At 43.1% G+C, this 22,493-nt stretch overlaps 1 protein-coding gene across 2 annotated transcripts in view; it reads right to left on the bottom strand.

Annotated features, from left to right (window-relative positions):
- The window catches only part of lef1 (lymphoid enhancer-binding factor 1), a 42,791-nt gene extending 23,196 nt beyond the window's left edge, over positions 1-19,595 (bottom strand). For both annotated transcript variants that reach the window (XM_063475240.1, XM_063475241.1), the window contains exons 1-3: positions 18,450-19,595; positions 16,400-16,466; positions 15,087-15,214 (exon numbers count right to left, since the gene is read on the bottom strand). In XM_063475240.1, coding sequence (XP_063331310.1) covers positions 15,087-15,214; positions 16,400-16,466; positions 18,450-18,650 — 396 coding nt within the window. In that variant the 5' untranslated portion in view covers positions 18,651-19,595. The remainder of the gene's footprint in view (positions 1-15,086; positions 15,215-16,399; positions 16,467-18,449) is intronic.
- Positions 19,596-22,493: the final 2,898 nt, after the last annotated feature.

Below are 22,493 nucleotides of genomic sequence, written 5' to 3'. Positions count from 1 at the left end.
CTTTCCTCACCGCGTCAGAATAGGACGAGATGGATTACCCATCATCCCTCAGCTGGCATGAAGAGCGTGCGCTCCGAGCAAACCAATCGCGGCTGGCTCTCGTGCTGACATTCTCAACGAGCAAAGATGATAATTTGTGTGAAATGTGCCTGCCTCACATGAAAAGACTTTATCCGCTTTTTAAAGTGTTCAACTCTTAATTTCTATATGTCGCGGTGCTATTTAAAAAATAAAAAACAGAGTGGAAAAGGAACAGAACATTAGAAACGATCCAGGTGCCATTTTCCTCCTTACACGTTAAGCCACAAAAAGTAGAAGGAGGGAAGTGATGTGACGACAGGGAATCTGTTTTTAAAGAGCTCTGGCTCTAAAAAGGTGCACACAGGATGTGAAGAGGGTTTGAATAGGGCCATTCCATGTTGTGAAACTATGTTTTACTAAATAAGTGTTACGGTAACTGTAGTCCAAATTCCTTCCTGTAACTGAAGCAAAATCAGGGTTTTATTTTATAGGGTTTTATCAGATAAATAAAGAATGAGACTCTTTGTATTGCATTTTTTCTCTGAACGACAACAAGCAATGTGCTAAAACCTTTTCAGACATGACATATGTAACATCAATCATGTTCTTCACAGGTTCATTCAGACGTGACTGCGATGCAAGATATTCCAGAATAGGTATGAAGCCTTGGGTAAGTACATCACGCAGCTTGTAGTCGATGAGGTCAGAGCTGTATTGCTACAACAATGGCAGGCAAATGACGAAAGCGTTCTCTTATTTATGCTGTGTAGAGCAATCTTTTATTTAAAGAAGCTCACAAAGGCACAAAGCCACTACCCACTACTGTGACTGTTGAAAGCGATACATCAGGTGTGTGTAGATCTGATCTGGTCAGATTGCTGTGGTGAAAGAAGAATAAAAATGCACATTAAGACATGTCATGCTTGAGATGAGAGGTAAAGATGGCAACCCTGTTTAAGACTATCAGCCAGAATTCCCACTGGAAACAAATTTTAACTATGAAGGCCTCAGTTACACCTCTACCTCTTGGAACCCATTTAATGCAACAAGATAGCATTAGGCGTACTCAATAAAGTATAATGTCCATATTCGCTTGATTACCAACTGGTTTGTGTTTTTAACAAATGTTGGACAACAATGGAAAAATGAAGCGCACAGGAACAGCTTATATAGACCATTGTTAGCAGCAGACATCGACTGTCCAGGGACCAAAATCAGCCAATGTCATATATGTCTGATTACGAACCGGCTCTCACCATGTATGCAGAACACACACATAGTGGTATCGGCACAGCTCACTCACAGGCACGTGCCATGCGCAGTCACATGTCGTAAGCGAGTGGATATGGTCACTTGAGAGTTTTTCAGTGTGAGTGAAAAGGACCGTGAAAACGTATGTAACAGCAAACCTAAACATTTAGCTCACCCTCACTCACTTAAGACAGACATTTTCAAGAAGCTAATAGAGTGAAAGCGGCTAAAGCTAAAGCTATCCAGAGCTCAGAGCCAGTCACAAGCTAGCAGCCTCGGTATGAGCAACAGATCAAAGCAAATAAAGGAGAAAAAAAACTGCAGACAGTAAAAAGTAAAAAAGAAACTAAAACAAATGCAACAACAAACCTAAACACTAAACTCACACAGAATATCAACTCAAAGGGTTGATATCCTGTTCAGACTTCTCTGGTGATTTGGTGATCCTGGAAAACACTTTCAGTAACTGGCATTTCTTTTGTTATACAAATCTCTTGCACCTGCTTTTGTTTAAGGTAAAATATGATAGGTAAAGGTGAGTATACAGCAACACATTTTCTTTATCTGTAACTCCTTCCTGCAACAGAGCACCTTACTTTTAGTTGTTTAAATAAGAAAAGATCCTGCAATTTACTGCAGCTTTGAGTAAAGTTTAATAATTTATTTGACTATAAAGAAGAAAAGCAGATTTTTGTTTGGCTATGCTGTCAATTATAGTTCTTAGAAAGAAAGCTGGTATGCAAGGCCTCACTTAAAAAATAAAAAATAAATCTGTATTCGCTGAGAAAATTGCAATCAGTGCATCTCTAGATAGTAGTAGCAGGCTGTAGATTTTTCAATATATTTACTGATATAGAGGAAAAACTATATATAAGTCACCACACTCATCCTATAGATAATTTAAGTAGTCATTTGAATTTTTACATAAGATGCTCCTGTGTCAAGCCAATGCTCTCAGTGTGTTCATATGATGCACTGTGTGGAAGCTGAGCAGAGATCGGCTTCTCCATTCTTCTGTGCCTCTGTGTGTGTGGTGGTGGTGCGGTGTGGTGGTGGTGGTGGGGGGTTGGGCTGCTGCTCTGGCAGAGCCCTGGGCGAACTGCAGGATGTTCACCTTGCGGCGGGGCACAGGGCTCATTATCACAGCGGGACCTGGTCACATCAAAGGACTAAGGAAAGGGCAAACATTCTGCTGAAGTGCCACTGTCAGCAGGCCTGCAAGCGCACTTGCAAACACATACACAAAAAGACAGACCGCACACACACTCGAGCACACACTAGGCATCTATCCCCTCACAAAGAACATGGCAGCTTTTCTAAAACCATCACTTGCTTCGAAACTCTAGAGATGCGCTACCTTAAAATCCAATCAGCTAGTATAGCAATGGATTTGTGTAATGAATGTGGGAAAAAAAAGTGTTGATGATGCATCTACCTGATCAGCTGTGCACTTAAAAACCACACATGGTGAACGAAGATCTTGGAGCCCTGTGTTTGAATACAACAAAAATGTTTGGAGTCCTCCCCCCACACCCTTCTGAATCAATCAGCATCCCTCCCTCTGCAACTATTTATAGAAATCCCACTGCTGCATTAACACACTGCATGATTTATCATTAGAAACAGGCTCTGGTCTGCTGAGTAGCTACATTCATGCCAGGCAACGCGTTGGTGCCAACATCCACATTCAACAACAACACTCGAAGGCCCCAAGACATGTACACAAATAAAATCGCAGCACAAGCTAACTCTGTGCGGCTAGTGGGCTAAAGCCTTAGCCTCCGTACAATACGACAGTAGGCGAGAAAGGGAGGAGAGAAAACGAGGTGCAGAATGGGAGGAAAAGTGCTGATGAGTTGCCTTATGCAGGAGGCTTCATAGATCCGTTGAACAAGAGCGGATTTGCCTGCTACACCTAGATAGTGTTTCCCCCCCTCAGCTTTCGCCCAGGTATTCTGGGCATGAATGGCTGTCAGTTTGGATTTGGGAGCTCAGCGTTGAGGGGGGAAAATAGAGTCTGGTGGGGGTCTTTGTGTGTCTCTACTTGTGGAGACGGGCGCGAGAGACAGTGCTCTTCTCGCTAAGCCCCAGCTAGCAGAGAAGAGCACAGAAAGGAGCGGCGATGCAGGATTTCACATTGCAGACAGGAGGAGGTTAACATTAGCCTTGCGAACTAGCCAAAGAGAGATGGGCGAAGTCAGGCGGTGGCCGGGCGTAGAGGCGCTGCTGTGTTTTTGCTGGGAAGGTTTTCAGTGGCACACACACCAGGAAAAATGTGGATGGGGAGGCGATTTGAATGTGAGCCGCTTCTGCCTGAGCTGAAGAGAGTACTGACCTAGTTTTCCTTCTGTATTTCACTCAGACTGATGCACACCCACCCACATGGTGCGTAAGAAAAGAAAGAATAAAAATATTGATGGCTTAGTGAGTAACACTGATGACTTAATGGAACAAAGAAGGAAAATTAATAGGAAAAAAGAGGTATGGATTCAGTTTCTAGTAAGAGGGTTCAGTGAGGTTATGTAATCTTTAAAGAGCAGACCACAAGAAACCCTTTTTGCCTCGGGTGCCACGACACCTGTGTTCAGGCATCGATCTGAACTTCTGACCCCGCCATCACATCATCATCACTACCCTTTTCACCTTAGTGCACCTTTGCTCTTGAAGACGTGCGCGATCCATCTATTTCCCATCCTGTTTTTCATTATGTCACAACCTGTGCGACTCTTGTGGAACAGGGTATAAGGGTTTGTGCCGCAGAGCTAGGGGGAGCATTCACGGCTGTGGATCCCATTGCAAACCTTTCCTCTCATTCGCATTATGGGCCGTGCAACAATACCAGCAGCCCACTGTTTGGGTGTGATTCCACGTTTTAAGGGATTAACTGGTAAAGACTACCAAAAACTGCCTTTCAGGGTGGAATTAGTCATTAATCAAAACCACACATTTTAGGGGTTTTTTTTTCTCCTAGCTGGGTGCACACGCCCCTGCTAAGATCTGAATGGCAAGCACAAAGCTATTCAAATCTGATCCCCTCCGAACAAATGGCTTTTCTCCATCCCCACAGAAGCCGGGAACACTTAAAGAACCTCTCCAAGGATCTGAACGGTCACAAGAAAACTCCACCCCATCAATTAGCTTTGTGGCAGGGTTTAGTGGGCTTTAATACAAACAAAACAATAACCATGTACAACATGGCAATGGACAACGTCTGCTTATCCCTTGATATGCCTAAAGAAATGGTAATGGGGAATTTCTGGGGCACAAAAGGGACTTCTTAGGCTCAGGGCATATGGTTACAGCGACATAGAGCATGCTCGTGCACCTGATGCCTCAAATCTGGATGATTAGTCATATAATGAGCACAACAAGGTTGTAATTCAGCTCTTAGCTGGATTTATTAATACTGGGCTTCTCACATGCTTAATATAATCTCATTCGTCTCATTTGAATGAGCTGCAACTTTGTTTTTATTTGATCAACAAACTATAAAATATGAATAACTAGCAAGAGTGTATTCATGTTATTATTTACTTAACAGACAACTTTTGCACTGTAATGGGTTTAAAGAAGAGTCTTTTGCTTTGCAAAAATCACTAGAATTAACTATTTGTTTTAGACTGACAAGTAAATAAATAAATGAAACTAACCAAAGTGTAGCAAGTGCTAAAAGGTTTCAAACACAGGTAAAAGTGAATTGATGCAATTTAAATAAGCTGTTCTCACTCATTGTTAACAAACAAAGCAATGCAAGGACAAATTTGGATAACTGCTGTTAAACTAACCCAAATAAAAGTCAAATGCCACTTTTCCACTGCACTGTTGCTTCTGTGTGGAAGTGCCACGGCTTACGAAAGGAGTGGAAGTGCAGAATTGACGTGCGGGGGTGTGGTGTGCTCTTGTACCCCCCCCCCCGAACCCCCCATCCCCATCTTTCATCTTGAGACAGGGGTACAGTGGGGGTGGATTGATTTGATGTTTTGATGCATTGTTTGATGACGGGCAGCTCAAAGTGGAGGATGCCTCTGTGATGTCTGTCCATTGGAGGACATGAAAAGCGTCACCTGGCCCCTGAGCTGAGGGTTATGGCTGATAGTGGATTTAAGGGCTCCTGCCGAGCTGGACGGTGGCTCCATTCTTGCCACATAATCCACTCAGCGTGACCTTTTATATTTTTAGAGTCAGTACCACTTCCCCGTCAGCCGGCCTGGTTGAAACGATCGCAGCCATTAGGGTCCTGATCAACTACATTGTGTAACTGTACGTGTAATTTATTTAATGTGCGCATCCCATGAGGAAAATAAGAGCTTTCCATCACTGCCGAGCTGTCCGATGATCAAAAGAAACATGGAGCACAAGGCGAGCTCATCAGATGAACAAACACATTCTTGCTAGATATCTTTGTGGGTTTCATCATCCTGCATCAAGTGACTGCTGGGGGAAAAAAACAAAGCCTTGTTCTCATCCCTGTGACATCAGCGCTTACAGACAGAGTGCAAAGGAGGATTCAAAGCAAGGGCGATCATATATTTCCAATTAACCGCCCCCGCCTCCAAAAAAAGTGAATCTGCAATTTTTCCTTCTGCTCTCCACCCAGCATCTAATTAATGGTTTCTAAAACCTCACAGATTATTAAGGGAAATAGGAATACATAACATCTTAATGCAGGTTAGGCAGTACTAGTCGCAAGGTTGAAACTCGGAGCCCGCCCTAGATTTGACTAAACTAGGAGCAAGCATAATTGGTAGAAATCTCCTCAGTGAGCCAAATGAAAAAGCAGAAGGGCGTAAATTGTTACACTGCTGTGTGTTAAGACACTGAAACTGTTGCAGAGATCAGACGAACTGCAGCAGCAGGAAAAGAACAGCATTCATTGCTTCGCTGTTTTCCTCTGTGACTTGGGGCCACTGAGTTTTTCTCCAGCCATAGTAAATTGGGCGCCTGGGGCAGGAGCCTTGGCCGAGCTTGCATTTCGGCGGAGCTCACTGTGGAGGGCATGAGGGATAGAGATATGGCACTGAAGCGGGGGGGGGGGGGGGGGGGGGGGTAGGGCGGGGGAGGACTCTGAAGCATAGCAGAGGTGACATCACGCACATGTTTTAACACAAAAAGGGACCTGGCTCGTTAGCGCACTAACTAGCGAGCTCCATGGCAATCAGCGCTCCTCATTCTCTCCGTTCCCCTCTGTCCACGTCGTCATAAATACGGCTACATCTGCAAGTGTAATCACTCCATTGTGCTCTGATTTTCTGCTCTGCTGGGCAGCAGCATGGCAGCCTGATTTTCAGCACCCACCTCCCCCCAACTCGGTCCCCTCCTCTCTCCCCTCAAGTGCCCTCGCCTGTTCCTGGCTACTCCTTTGCCGGTGAGGCCGGTGTGTCTCACAGATTACAGAGCTCTGGTCGCTCAGGTAACAAGAGTCACTAATCTGGCTGGGGTTGAATTACACATAATTGCCTCGGCACCGTGATTGATTTCAGCCCTGGAAAGGAAAAGACGATCCCCCCACCCCCCCGCATCCCCCATCCCCAGCCAAACACCCCCCACCACCACCACCTCCCTGCCTGCCTGCCTGCCTCTCTGCAGTGCTCACGAGCGGCAGCCAAGACTCTCCATCTAGTAGGAGGCAGGAGGCTTTGAAGAGATCAAAGCCAAGGCCGGGAGCAGTTGCGCGCCCTGGGAATACGGGAGAGAGGCTTTCTGCTCCTCAGCCCTATTTTCTAGCGTCATGTTGGATTGCAGCTGTATTGCATTTCGCCAGTTTTCTTAATGCTCTTGGTTTTGACTTTGACATCAGTGATCCCCCCTCGGTTTCTTCAAAAACAAGGGGGGGAGGAGAGAGGGAAAGAAAAAAAAAAAGAACCTGAACAAGAGAAGGGGGGGGGGGGGGGGGGCAAAGAGGAAAGAAAGGGGGGGTAAAGAGATCTACAGACTGATTTTTATTTTCACAACTCCATAATTGGCTAGTTCAAAGGAGAGGAGGGGAGACTGTAGCATTTGTTTTCAATTCCACTGCCGATATGAAAGGAGCGACAAACTTTTATGGGTTTCCCAAAAATTAAAGACAGGCTCTTTTTTTCCCCCCTCCTCTCTTTCACAGTCAAAGAGCAGGGTGTTTTTTATGACCAAGACCACACAAAATGAACTGATAGCAAAGCCCTCCTCTTTGTCCTCCCACAGAAAACTCAATAGTTCACGTGTGTGTGTGTGTGTGTGTGTGTGTGTGTGTGTGTGTGTGTGTGTGTGTGTGTGTGTGTGTGTGTGTGTGTGTGTGTGTGTGTGTGCGCGTGCGCGCTTATGTGTCGTCTGACAGCACTTTAGTGTGCGTCAGAAACTGTTAAGACGAAAAGAAAGTGGTTTGATGTCTAGCTCGGAAAACACAAAAGGAGGCACGAAGAAAAAGAGCGCAAGCTATATCCATCTATTCATTTAATAGCTCGGCTAATAAAGCCTGGTGGCAAGAAGGCACCCTTTGTACTGTAACTATGTCGGCCCTATACCAACCTCCTACACTGGGGACCATTAATATTTCAGCGCTGTCAGATACACATTGCATGTGTGAGCCTCTTTAGCACTCACACCCACAGCAGAAAGAAATAATGAGCTTCTGAAAAATATGAAACAGCAAAAAAAAAAAAAAAAAAAGGGAGGGGAGGGGAGAGGAGGGCGAGAGCACGCCCGGGACTGACCAACTTCATACAACAGAGCAGCTATTGATCATAGCTCTGTTTCTTAGCTGGACAAAGTGAGGGCTGTTTGAGCTTCTCTGAAGTCTGGACGCAGCCGGCAGGATTTGTAGCCATGTTTCACTCCTGTGATCCTATTGTTCCCCTTCCTGCAGTTTACTAGTTGGAACACTGTTCGCCTACACCAACTAGACCCTACAAGCTGTCGGGATGAAGTCAATAAAGCTATTCATGTGTGTGTGTTTTTTTTAACTCATTTTTAATGGCTATATCAGGCAACAGTGAGGTACTGTGATCAGTTTTTTTTAAAGGAACTTCTGCCAAGCTTCAATCAGTGCTTTAAAGACTCAACTTGTGCCGTAGGGTTTTATAAATCACACTTTTTTATGTAACAAACAAGCAGCTCTAAAGTTGGTTTTGGTGACTGATTCGGAAATGTTATTTCATTTCGAGCTCATTCAGGCCGACACTGAGTTCCAAAAACCGTTCCCAGAGACTTCTCCCACTAACCCCTTTTAACTATGCAGTCATAACTAAAAGTGACAACAGTTGCAAAACAACTTGACGAGAAAAAGAAGAAAAAAAAAACCCCTCTTGCACACATGCACACACACTGCCCTCTAGTCTACATTTCTGATCCACCCTTACAGGAAATCCACACCCAGACCATTCAAACAGAACTGGGCATGAGGGACAACCTTGGCGAGGCCCTCCATTGACCCCAGGAGATCAGAGGCAGACTGCTAGTGAAGAGTGAAGCCCTCTGAGCAGGTGCTGAGGGCTTGAGCTGCAGTCTGGCTATGGAAGCCTGGCTGGTTGGCTCCAGGCAGGTTTGCCTGATTGGTTAAGCTTCATCCGATTCAGCGGGACGAACGGGAGCGAAGAAAGTGTCATCATCTATGAGTGCTTTGCTTTGAGCAAGAACACGTGCCCAAAATAAACATAAACAGGGTGTGTCAAGAGCGTGCCTGCATGTGACGCTCACGACCTTGACGCTCCCAGATTGCCTCTCTTGACACAGACGCCTTTTCAAGGTTCTGAAGAGTTAACTATTTCACCTTTGTCATTGGTGGGCTTTTTCCAAATGGAAACAGAACGAAGTCACAAGTTTGCTATCATATCTACTGATCGCTCAGCCCACTCTTTTTTTCTTCTTCTTCTTTTTTTTTTTTTTTTAATTAAACAGATGCAGTGCATTGCTGATCTTTTCTAGACATTAACAAACGGGGGTTAATGTGAGAAGGCAAATGCCCAGCACAGCCACATGGGTCATTGTACGGTTTCGTAACCCGTCAGCTCCCCAGCACTAAGTCTGTGTGATGTGTGTGATTGTGCGATTGATTGTGCCAGTGTGAGAGTAGTGCAGGTAAACACTGTGTAGTGGTCATCCTGTACCCTGCCTCCTGCATGCTAGTCAGGCAGCATAAAACATGTTCATTTTGATTGTCATACAACAGCACAAAAGTCCTTAAAAAAAGCAACCCACAGCTTTATTTGAGAATTTAAACAAACAGAAACAGGAGACTTAACAAATCAACCAGCAGGCTGCTGCGTTACCAAGAAATATAAATCATCCAGAAACTTCAACCTTGATTGTCTTCTTTTTGGTTTTCATCTTGAAAAAAAGAAAGCCATATCTCTTGGTCCAACAGACGATTGCGCTGCTGCGCTTCATTTAACGAGATGAAAACACAGATAAGGTGATTGCAACCACATGGCATCATTAGCCCCGTGCATATGGAACGAATGTGTCAACCACCATCGCCATACGAGCTGAGAACAGGAAGAAACCTTGGCAATTAAATGGCACAGTTTATAAAAACACTATGACACTACGGAAAAAAAAAAAAGCGCTTTTTCTGTGTGAGGTCCCTGCTGTGGTTCTTGATGTGTTCACACATATTTCACTGCGTGATGGATCTGCACAGCAGATGACATCAATGTCAGCGTGGCTCTGATGCATACGCTGCCAGATTGGTGCTAAAAAAAAAAAGAGAAGAAGAAGAAGAAGAAGGGGGGGGGGCATGTATCTGTCTTCTGACAGTTGTTGTGTTTTTTATACTTTCACACTAAATATGCAACCATGCACAGCATCACACTAAAGCCAGTGTACTGAAAATTAGATGAGCTGACAGTGAGATAATCATATGGAGGCCAGCTGCTTAAAAGGCAAAAATGCTACATTGAGCTCTAGTAAATTTCACAAAGCATGACCAGTCTGTTGTGAGACTTAAAGAAAAGTACTCAAGGTGCCATAAGCTGCCAACTAGAACATTATGTGTGGACATGGAAGGCTGCTGGTAAATGTAGTGTTCTCTTTAACAGGGATCTTCCACGGTAGTGCTGAGGGCATGAGCTTAGGACACACATGGCACTGAGGGATACCAGAGCGGTCCTACCAAATCCCGTTAGGTAAGCCTGGGTTAGTGATTCCACGCTGCGAGACACTGGCTAGCAGATCCGTCACGTTCCCACTACATCAAAGGAAAGTGCAGCGCTGCATTCCCTTCGCCCCCTCTTTCTCGCCACGAGGATCTTGCAGTTGAGGGTCCAAAGGGAAAAAGGAGTGAACGGCAATAGAGAGGGAGATCGCTAACCCCCCCCCCCCCCCCCCCCCCCCCCCCCTCCCCTCAACCGCAGCAACAAAACCCAGTGATTCTATCCAGTTCTCTCTTCAAACTGATGCCCAAGACTCACGAGACTGCTCTCACAGTTGGAGATTGCAAACACATCTTCAAACTAAAAGGTGGAAAAACCTGGTACTCTACGTCTGCACTATCAACATGTTAAAACTAAGAGCATGCAGCAGCGTTTTTATCTTGTCAAGCACGCATTAATACATTTATTAAAAAGGGAATATGGCAGAATGCCGTGGGCTCACTGGTTCTAGGGATTTGTTTAAACTTAAAAAAAAAAAGAGCGTGTAGAACAGGAGTTTTTGCAAATAGGAGGGCGTTTATGTGACAACAGCAGCATGCTCTGAGAAAGGATTTTGGGTCATTTAAAAATATGCGCTGCCCATCACATGCACTGCGATCTTTTTTTAGAAGCTGTCATTTCTAAATCTCAGCTTTGGTTTGTGAGACTAAAGAAGAACCGATTCAATGATAAGCAAGCGCCGAGTGTGTCGTCTTTCACACATCAAACCTGGTGCGATGACATCCGTGCTGCTTTGAAGATCAGACTTTATATTATGATCATTCTGACCAAAACTGCAAAAAAAAAAAAAATCTTATTTGTCAAGGTACAGATGCAGACACTGAGCAAATGAAGGTCCTTAGTGCTCTTGACAGTCCTTCTAGTTTTTACACAGCAAAGGTTTAAAATAGCACAAATGCAAATTATTCCAAGCAGAAAAACACTTTTCGCCTTATCAGATGATTCTGTAAGTGCTCAGGAAGGCTGTTCACGGGAGGAAAAAAAAAATATCCTGATGTGGGCAACAGCAAATAAAAATGTGTGTGAGCTTCTGTCTCCTTAAGTCAGGGCTTCTCAGAGTGGAGTCATTGGGTAACTAGTGAGCTGGTTATCCCTAGGCAAAAGGATACAAAAAAAATATTGTGCTACAAGTTAAACAGTTGTACTGTAAATTAAAAAATTAAATACATTCAGATCGGGGGTATAAAACAAGCATACTGTGTGATTTACTCCCATCCACATCATCCTTGGGTCAGCAGAAACTGATAAGATTGTATCCTCTAGACTTGCGACATGTCACAAGTCAAGCGTTAGAATGATGAGCCATCCAGAGACTCTTCACCTCTTTGAAAAAGACCTCACATGCAGCATATTCCTTTAAAACATGTCCACTTGTTCATATCAAAGAGTGCACTGAGCTTAAAAAGTCAATCAAAAGCTGTAAATCAGCCAAATTTGTCGACAAAAAAGCTTGCCACCACCCCACTAACCTGGTTTTCTGTATGCCTATAATCACAGCCAAGGTAATGAGCAACAGTCCAATATGGACAAATGTGATAATCGCTTTAAAATACACACTTCAAATTAGACAGCAGTTCCCACTAGCATTTACCAGAAACTCAAGTTTCTGTTGCTTTATGATCACCAAGGTGTAGATTACAGTCCTTACACTTTTACGCATTGAACTGTAAACTGTAAATCTTCAAAAGCTGCAAGTTCACTTAACAAATAAATGACTCCTTAAGTTGGCTAGCTTTGTTTTAAACCCACACGTATGGGGAACTGGCATCATCACACATCAAATTCTAAGCTCTTGTGCCGGAGTCAGCTTATCAAGCTGGAAGTCCTAAAATCTGCTGACAATCAGCAACTCCCAACAGCTCCGTCGTGACTGGACGGCATGTGCAGGAATGTCATGGTCAATGGAAATCAATCTAAACTACTGGGATTGGGGGCGGTGATGGGGCTGGGGATGGAAGAGAATGAAAGAGAGAATGTGCCTTTGATCTCAGTGAAAACCGATCCCAGGCCTGCAGATACTGTGGCTGCGGTGGCCAGCAGCAGAGGCAGCAGGCTGACATCAGTGAGAAAGCCAGAGGACTCATGTTCCGTGATCCCTCCACCAAGCCTTGGCTCTTTTTATTGGATAAGTGAGAGAAACGTATATAAAATGACTACCGTTTTATTGAAGACAGGGAAGGAGGAAAATTGAAAAAAAAAAAAAAAAAAGCAGCCATGGTAAATGAAATGAAAGCGTGGCTTTAGAAGTTTTGGCAGCAACTATACTGCCTAACTGCCTGGCCTAATTCATCTGCAGTGAGGGGTAATTTCCTCTCACACAGTCAGCTGGTCTCCATACAGACTTCTATGAGTTTTTCTTTTAGCTTTGTGCTATACAATAAAATAATAGCTAAAATCTACCAGAAAACAAGCCAAAAAATAGAATTTGGAAGGTAACATACCCCGCTTGTGCACTATCCTGCTTGTAAACTGAAAAAATTCCCCCCAATCCACAATGTCATATACTTTCACCTTCTGCAACTTTGGCAGGGAGGAAGCATTGCAATTTTAACATCATTCTATGATAGAGTTGCGTGTGAATGAAGATCCTTTACACACAGCATGTGGCATCTGCCCCCGACAATCACATCTGCTTCCAAAAACCGATTCTTACAACAACACAGAGCTCACATTTCACAACTTTACCCTGATGAAACCGACTCGCACGCACTGCAAAAGCACAACAACCGAGCGTTTCCCGTATAGAGACGCCACACCGTAGACAAGACTGAAGCTGGCTGCAGAGACATGAGCAGAGCAGGGCCAGACCGGACAGCTGCTCGTGCGCCCTGTGTTTTATGTCTGTCTTGAGGAGAAATTTGCAAACGGGACAGACACAGGAAGCCGCCAGTCAGAGACCTGCAGCTGGCCTGAAATTAATACCGTCACAGGGGCGATATCTGCAACACACGCCACCCCTAACACGGTACTATAAGCTCTTCTGCAGGGTAGCCCCAGAGACATGATGTTGGCTCCCTCAGTTCTGCTGGGCTAATTAGAGGGTTTACTTGAGTCAGTAGGCATGCATCACTTCAGATTTTAACAAGATGAGAAATAGTGTACATCTCACAGAGACCGTTCGCAAAGTATGGCTGGCGTTTGGTTTTCAGTGGTGACATATAGCTGTCAAGGGGGCGGATATCAGCACGACACAACGGCGAGACAAATATCAAACATCACAAACACTGAAAGAGAATATTTTTGTGGTGTTATTCTGATGATGAAATAAGGTTTATGCCTCTAACGAGAAAGCCGAGAAATCTGATTTTTTTCCTTAAATCCTCTTAATCGACTCTTGGAAGTATTCTGGGCTGAGCTGAATTTTTTAGCAGGAATTATTTTCTCACAACTAAATGGTTTGAATTTTATTTTAAAGCCACCAATTAGATCACTCTGTAAAATGATTTACCTGCTGATATCCAACTCTGAGTCAATTTTACCCAAAAGCTTAAAGATGGAAATCTGTGTAATAAATCTTTCTACGCTCCATGAGAGACACCACAAAAAGCGTCCCACATTGGCAAAGGATCTTTAATCTCACAAAGAGCAGCAAATATCTTTTTAGTTGTGTTGATACATCTCCTAAATTTACCCCCCCCCCCCCCCCCCCCACACACACACACACACACACACACACACACGCATGCACACACACACAAATACCAAATGCAAGCTATTGGTGTTGAAAGCGAAAATTCAAAAACCACAGATTTCACCTAATTGACAATATGAAGTTCTCAATTTGCAGTGGTTAAAAACAGAAACCAGCAGTCACAGCTACAAAAAGATCAATGAGGTTATTTTTAGCTGATACATCATAAATGGTAAATACTAAAAAAAAAAAAAAAAAAGGTCCTGAAAACTCTAATCTTGTTCTAAGGTGACACTTTTGATTAAGTCTTGCACTCCTCTACAAGCGTCTGATACATACATTTGATTTATTTCTGGAATCACTGTGAAAATGTCATGAGTAAAAAAAACAAAACAACTACAACAACAACAAAATACCAGCATGTCCTGCTGCCTCTTGGTAACCTTTTGACAGTCTGCGGGTAGGTAAAGCAATAGCTCCTTCAGTCTGACCACACTCTTTGTTACATTAGCAGGATATGTGACATTACTATAACTTAATTTAGGATCAGTTTTGCTTTTTAGTTTCTCTTGTCAGGAGAAATTTTGTCCCGAGCCTGGACTAAATCTGAGCAGGTGCAAAGTTGGCAGTTAAATCTCTGCTGGTGTTTTAAAGTTACCCATCATGTTTGTTTTTGCCTTCCTTCCCACTAGCACTAATTAATTAAACAGAAGTTCCAAACTATTACTAACATCTACTATCATTTAACAGTATTAAAAAAAAACAAAAAAAAAAAAAAAAGCTTTAACCCATCCAAAAAAATGAATTTCTCTCTAAAAATGCCCTGCTTTTGTATTCATTTCATCACTCAGGCATGTCAATTATTTACTTTTCTCATAACTAAATAATGTTTTATATTCTTACGACGTAAAATTAGAAAATTCCTCTTTGTCTCACTGGCAAATGATATGCTGACAAACACGCTTCAAGCCTAAGTTTGCATTTCACATCATGAAATAATACAAGTTAAACTGCAATACTGACTTGTGTAGAGGAAAAAAAAAAGAGCTGGTACTGACCGTTCTGGGCATGGGCGGCGAGAGGGAGCCATTGTTCATGTAGGAATCAGTGTTCATGTTGCTCATCATGATGTAACCTGGGTAGCCCGGGTACGGATGGCCTTTACTGTACATGTCTTGATGCTTTCCTAATAAAAACATTTTTTAAAAAACAAAAAACAAACAAAGTAAACGCGTGTCGGTCGCTGTGTTTTTGCACAGAGAGCACAAACACCAGTAAAAGATTAATTAGCCAAAGATTCAATAGCTTTAATTACAGTCATATCTTCGAAATGGCTGATTTTAATCAACAAACTCGATAAGCAGCAACAACAAAGCCGAGCACAAAGTTGGCTTGGCTGTTTTGATGTAGTAATGATATCGCTGTCGATTGATTTAACCCCTGCCCTATTTTGCCACGGCCTTTTGTTTGTGCCTTTTCTTTCCGCCTAACAGAGGCGGGTCATATTATGCAGCGGAACAATGGAGCCCCTCTGTGCCAATTAGCACCAATTAGAAGAACATACAGACTGTGTCAAAACAGGAGACGCCCCAACTGTTCCTCTATGCCTTTGACCTGAGAGGGGGGGGAGCTTTGCACAAGAGGCTTCAATACAGCATCACTCGCCACTCGAATGTGCGCGGCGTAATAAGGCCTGGAGGGGCTGGGGCTGTTTCTGGTATACAATGTGACGGCAACATAGATCTTGTTGTGAAGAAAGCCAGTGTTTGATTTGAAGGGGATCCTATTCAGGAGTGAAAGGGGAACAAAGAGGAGGCATACTCCTCTTCAAAGCCCTAATAATGACCTGCAGCAGCGGGGTCAGACTACAATAGCCAGAGAGCAACAAGCCCCAAGAGGACGCAACATGTTGCATGCGACAATGCAACCGGAGAGCTGAGGGATACGACGGGAATATTTGAGGAAACACGACACGAAACAGCCAGACAAAAGTTTTGCTTTTGGGTTGTGCCGAACTTGAGGCTGCTGCCATAAGTGCATATTTTTGATCCTTTTTCTTTGATGTCCATTTGTGCAGGTACCCTCATCTACCAGGGAGGTAACAGGTAGCTGTGTTTATGAAGGTACAGCATGCCCTGACTAGACTTAGGATGAGCAGGAGCAGGGGCTCTGATAAGAGCAGTACCAACAGTTTCATCACTTCTGCGTGGTGAAAATGAGGGGCCACTACTTCCACCTTATCTTCTAAAGCAAAAGCAAACCACATTTAAAAAGGAAAAAGAAAAAAAATGGACTTTTATTGCAAATAAATGTAGTGCTGATTGTCCTATAACACATGCTGATTTAACAAGCTCCAGATTGTGTCTCTTACCATCTTCCGGATGGTCTCTGTGTTTTTCATGATATGAATCTTGCGGTATTTGGGACTGTCTAGCTGCCTGTAAAAAAAGAAAGAAAGAAAATTAAAAGAGAGAGAGAGGGAGAGAGAGAGAGGGGGGGGGAGAAGAAGAATCAATTAGAAAGGCATTCAAACACAGTTACACACATGCTGATGTGGTCAGACAGCCACAAACATTGCTGGGACAAACATCGTCCCTTTGCCCGTCACCAAAGGAGAGAAAGCTTACAGACAGACACACACACACACACACACCACTATCTATAGAAGAGTGATGGAGCAGCCTGCATCAAAGCTTCAGAAGAACCACTTAATTAAGCTTCATGTCCTTAAGGAGCTTACAAATTAACTTGTTTTCAGTACCATAGGTCCACTCTCATTTTCATATCCCAGTCTGAGCCTCCTTCTCAATTCAAATAGTGTGTTTGTGTCATAAATGAAATAGCTGTGTGCAAAGTGAAATAAAATCGCTCCATAAAAAAAAAGAAAAGGGAAACAGTGCCGACTATTTTCTGCTTATGAAAAAAAGAGAAAAAAAATCCTCTGCACTTTGAACACCCATTTCCTTTCTCTTTTCGAATCCGAATTGGGAAGGGGACCTCTTTTTTAGAGTTCAGACCCCTCAGGATGGCTTCAAGCTGAGCGAGGGAACTTCACTGGATTCCTAATTAACATTCAGCCTCTGTCTCGTGTGTCCCTAGGACATTCGGCGGGGAATGCGTACAGTTTCGTTCAGGATGTAGCCATGTAGAATTTTTTTTTTTTTAAATTAGAAAAGAAAGAAAGAAAATGGATTAACACCACAGTTAATAGCAAAACAGCCAACTTAAATGATGGGGATGCTGCAGCCTGCATCCTAGGTAGGCTTGATGGATGCAGGGGAAAAGAAAAAAATCACTGATGGTTCACGCTCTGTCACTTCTCCCCTGCTTAGGAAAAAAAAAATGCCATCTTGCAAGTGCGATATATAAAGCACGACTGCAATAATTTTTCATCATTAAAAATTAATCTAGAAGAATTTTTCCACTGAGATTTTCAATCCATTTAACATTCACCACAAATTCAGCACATCCACACATGCAAGGATTTCTTCTCATGCACCCATCTGGCCTCTCAGCATCCTTTCAGTTTAATCAAATGGAACAAAGCAAATGCAGAAAAATGTTTATTATACAACTCACTCTCCCCCCCCCCCCTCCCAATTCCAACCTTAAAAACTGAAAAGAATAATTTATAGACACAGTTTAAAAGGGGCAATAAAAATAATGAGCAGAATGAGCCGGAGTGTGTGAAGATCACATCTTGAAAACGAAATAAAAGACCGCATCCTTTCAGGCAGAATTTTAAAAATTGTGAATGTTAAGGAAATTCACAATATTGCTGGCAAACAGGTTTTAAGCCATGTGTGCTAAATGGATTCATGTGCTGGTGTTTAAGCTGCTGTGGGTGTACCACTGCCAGCACAGCCACCGAGCCCTGCTTGTCACAGGCAGCTTCACAAGGCCCTAGTTCTCACATCTCATACAATATCTTTTGCATTTAGCTCAATCTGCCGTTTCATTCATTTAAAGAAAAATATAGCTGTAACAGAACATTACAATTTAGGCCTGCATTGATTACAGTCAATAGACTGCTGAGTGTTTGCCTGTGACATTTATAGGAGCATCTTTTTTTTTCTAGTTTAAGGAATCAAAGCCATATCAGTGGCACAGCTCAAGTTACATTTTCAATTAAAAGGAAAATAAAATGGAAATTGTGAATTAATAATGATAATAAATAATAAAGCTCTAATAATGATTTGTCTATAAAACTAAGCAAAGGGAGAGGAGGCGTTTTTGCGCACAAGACATTCAGGTAAACCAAAGCTGAGTAAAAAAATAGATTATTAATTAGAGGGGATCAACTTTTGTTTTAAAGGCTCCCGCGGGCTTTTTATTTGTATTTTTATTAACCTTCCTTCTCTGCTGGGGAGCTCTCAGTGGATGCCCACCACCACATCAGTGAACCCACAGCAGTTACTCACGTCGTGGCTGTTGCTGTTGGGGCTGCTTTCCGACTCGTTGACCAGAGATGACTTGATGTCTGCCAGGTCCCCTTCCTCTTCCGAGTGGCTCAGCTCGGCGAAGATCTGCTCCTTCTGCGGGTCCCCCTCGTCTTTGAACGGGATCATTTCATCTGTGGCGCAAAGCTCCGGGTCTCCGCCGCCGCCTGATAACTGGGGCATTTTTTCACAAAGTGTTTCGCTTCTCCGAGAAAACCGAAGCCAACAACGCGTGCCACCACTGTCCCGAAACTACACAGAGATAGAGAGGGGGAAAGATGAAAAAGAAAAAAAAAACTCCCACCGAAACGGAGTGAGAACCGTTGCCTTCCCCCCCTCCACCTCCTCCTCCTCCCCTGTGTCACACCGGAGAGTCACTCGGAGAGGAAGCGGCGTGCGAGCACGCTGCCGGTGTGTTTTTACTGAAGCAACAGGAGGCGCGAGGCTGCTGCCGGCGTCCTTTTGTTGTTGTTTTTTCCCTCTTTTCTGTTCTTTTTCCGTCACGAGAGTTTAACTACAAAGCTTGAAACTCACACACTAAAAAAAAAGTGAGATGCAAAGGGGTCGGAATGAGAAGTCCAGTGCACGCCTCAATGTCATGAGGAAAACATAAAAAGGGGGAACAAACCACGAGTTAAAATCTCATCACCATCTTTTTTTCTCCCCTCTCGCTTTCTTTTTTTTCTGTTTGAAGTCAGCACGCGACGACCGCCGCGTTCCCGTAAAAACGACTCAACGTGAAAAAGTACATTTAAAAAAGTGAGAGAAGATATTTCCTCGGTGGTCCCGGAGACGAAGCTGCGAGCGTCCTTCAGTGTGCGTGTGGAGAGGTTGGAGGGAGGGGGAAAGTAAGACGAGGAAAAGGAAAAAAAATTAAGTGATGGATGCGTAACTGGAAGAAAACGCAGTTGTTGTTGGGGTTTTTTTAAAACAAGCAAATACTTGGGCGACAAGCAACGCAGCGAGACGCCGTGATGCTTAAAAATACATCCTCGAAGCTGCTCGGATGAGGAGGGATAAAAGCAAAAACAAAAAGAAGAAGAAGAAGAAGAAAATCACAGAAAACAATCAAAAAAAGAAGGCAAGAGTGGAAAAACGCCGTGGACCCGACTTCCCACTGCTCCCGCACCGCTTCCACAGCGTAATGTAACCAGTGTGTGTATGTGTGTGTTGGTAATGTAGCCGTGCTCCCTCCTCCTCCTCCTTTTTTTCTCTCTTCAGTCACTGGGAGGAAAGAGAGATGAAAGGGAAGCCGAGGCTCTGATTGACACCGCACCGATTGACACTCCTCCTGAGAGAGAGATTTATACACAGCTCACAACAAATGGGCAGACAGGAGGGGAGGAAAAGGAGAATGAGCAGAGACTGGAACTTGCTGTGGATGTGATGGGTTAAAAATAATGAGGAGAAATAAAAAATGATAATTGAAATATAGAGGGAAAAATATTGGACAAGCTTAAGCCCGTTTTGTTGGTGCTGGAGATGTGATTTAATCAATCTGCAAGAAGTGGCAATGGCCTGTTTTGGAAACAGAAACAAAAAAATGATAAGCTGAGGGAAGTTTAGAGGAAGAAAAACACACAAAGTATGCTCCAAGTGTTGGAAAAAAAATTTTATACACACACACACACACACACACACACACACACACATACACATATATATATATATATATATATATATATATATATATATATATATATATATATATATATATATATCAGGTGTATGTCTATAAGGGGACATAGGCCTGTTATTTATTCAGCTCCCTTTAAACTACCTTGCGGTATATCGTGGGCATATTTGTGGCTACATGGTGCTTTCCGTGTTTTCTACTTACATCAAACAAACAAGAACGTATTCAGAAAGTGTCTTCGCCCCCCAAAATGGCCAGGTTAAAAGAAAATGTCATATTGTACTCACAGGTTACCTGCCTATATTTAAAGTCCCTTTTTCATATTAATTCATTATTAGCACACGCGCATTGAAATTAACAAAAATATAGAAAACAGTTTAAAGGCCAGCGATTGGTCTGTTTGCTACTTTTGCCACTGAAAAAACCCGTGAATATCAAGCCGCAGACGAGCGGAAGAATATTTATAAGAAAAAAAAGAGTACTTTAATGCCGATGTATTTAACGAGAAAATACAGTTATTGTTTTGTTGTTTTAAGAAAAAAGAAAGTAAACAAAACAGGCAGTGGAAGTGGCTGAGTTTCTGCATCTGTCTGAGCACTAAGAGATTGCGTGAGAATCAAAGTTGGGATGGGGAGGCAGATCTTTATAAAGCGCGGAGGTGGGGTTAGCGGGGCGGAGCCGCGGCTGCCTTTGATCTTGCGGCGGCTGGCTCTTTCATCCCCGACTCCCCCCCACCCCGCGCTTCCACCGCCACCTCCCTCCCTCTCTCCCTTCCTCCCTCTTCCACCCCCCTCTCCTCCTCCCCCTCCTGCTCTCCCTCGCCTTTGTATGACTAAATTTGGTCTGAGTGTGGAGTCGGGCCAACATTTCCACGTGTGCGTTCATCCCAGCTGAGAGTGAGAGAGAGAGAGAGAGAGAGAGAAGGGGTTCTCTTCCGGGTAAGGAGACAGCGAGAAAAAAAAAAAGATCAAAGGCTTTTGGGTTTTGGAAGCCGAGTGTGGATTCAAAAGAGCCGAGACTGGCTGCATTCCAGAGTATAGCGGAAAGCGCGCTGCTGCTGCTGCCGCCGCACGCGCGCCGCGCGTAGGCACACACATTCACGCACAAGTAGGCTACGCACGACCGCAGCACACGCACACTAACACGCGCACAAAAACACAGCAGTGAAAAAGAGAGTTAATTAGAAAGATTTCACACAGGCAGACAAGAACAAGCAAAGCTTTCATTTAAAAGACCCTTTAACAGTATTTTTTTCTTGTTTCCAGCCAAAAACTGTGATAGCCTACAAGGTAGAAAAAAAAGAAATCTTCCCCTCTCTGTAGGAACTGTCGGTTCTACTTCATTACATTGTATTTAATTTAATTATCCGGCACTATTTTTTTTCCTGGCGCGATCTCAAATGATGCTACAGCACCACCACCACCCTAAAGCCATGCTAACAGAAGCAACCTAACCGTTTTTACACTTGTATAAATATATTTTTCTTTTTTTTCTCTCCTGCATGTGTTCTGCATTCACCTTGGATATGGTTTTAAATGATAAAATTGGTAGAAAGGGAACAATCTGGGAAGAGGAGGGGGCGACTTTGGTTGCCCCCTCCTCTTAAGGCCTATTAAGATACCAAAAAAGAGAGAGTACAGGCCTGCAGGGCCTCTGAAGTGGAAAGATCCCACAGTGTTAGAAAAAAAAAAAAAAAGGAAACAGATTAAATATAAATCGCAAGCATAAATGACTCATGTTTATTCTTTGGTTTTTGGTTTATTGGCATTCAAATACGTGATAAAATGCAACATATAAACCTTAATCCTAATGCTCTGTTTTCAGCATCAGTGAGACACAGTAGGCCCCAGTTTAACAGTCTAAAAACACACTCAACAGATTCGTACTTTATGGTTCCCATTTGATTACAATTATATACAAACATGATTTAAACTGATTGAAGTGTGGATTTAATGCACACTTTGGTGCCAGTGCCAGGTGTAAGACTGGCAGGTAGATGGTGACAGTTCTTCACAGCAAAACTCCTACCAAAGAATAAATGAATTTTTGTATATTAATATGTGATTATAGCCTATGCAATGTATAAAATGCATAAAACAAACAATTATATAAAACCATAACAATGCTTTACTTTTTTTTAATCAAAAGGTCTCTTGCAAAGGGTAATTCTGACCTTCTTAAACTAAATATGCAAATAAACAAAGACAATCAGCAATAGATCAAAGATTTTTAGGGAGATAATTTCTTTACTTTTCTTTCTAAAATGATTTTTGCATATACAGCACAGCATCTGTGGAACCCTTATCAGCGAGCAGATGAATCAGCAACAAAGCAGTCCAGACCAAGAAGATATTTACTATGATTGAAGATAAACTAACACTAATAAGAAA

The sequence above is a fragment of the Pelmatolapia mariae genome, linkage group LG6, assembly GCF_036321145.2.
Source record: "Pelmatolapia mariae isolate MD_Pm_ZW linkage group LG6, Pm_UMD_F_2, whole genome shotgun sequence".
NCBI classification, from domain to species: domain Eukaryota; kingdom Metazoa; phylum Chordata; class Actinopteri; order Cichliformes; family Cichlidae; genus Pelmatolapia; species Pelmatolapia mariae.
The sequence above is the reverse complement of the archived record's forward strand: the minus strand, read 5'-3'. Positions and strand labels throughout refer to the sequence as shown.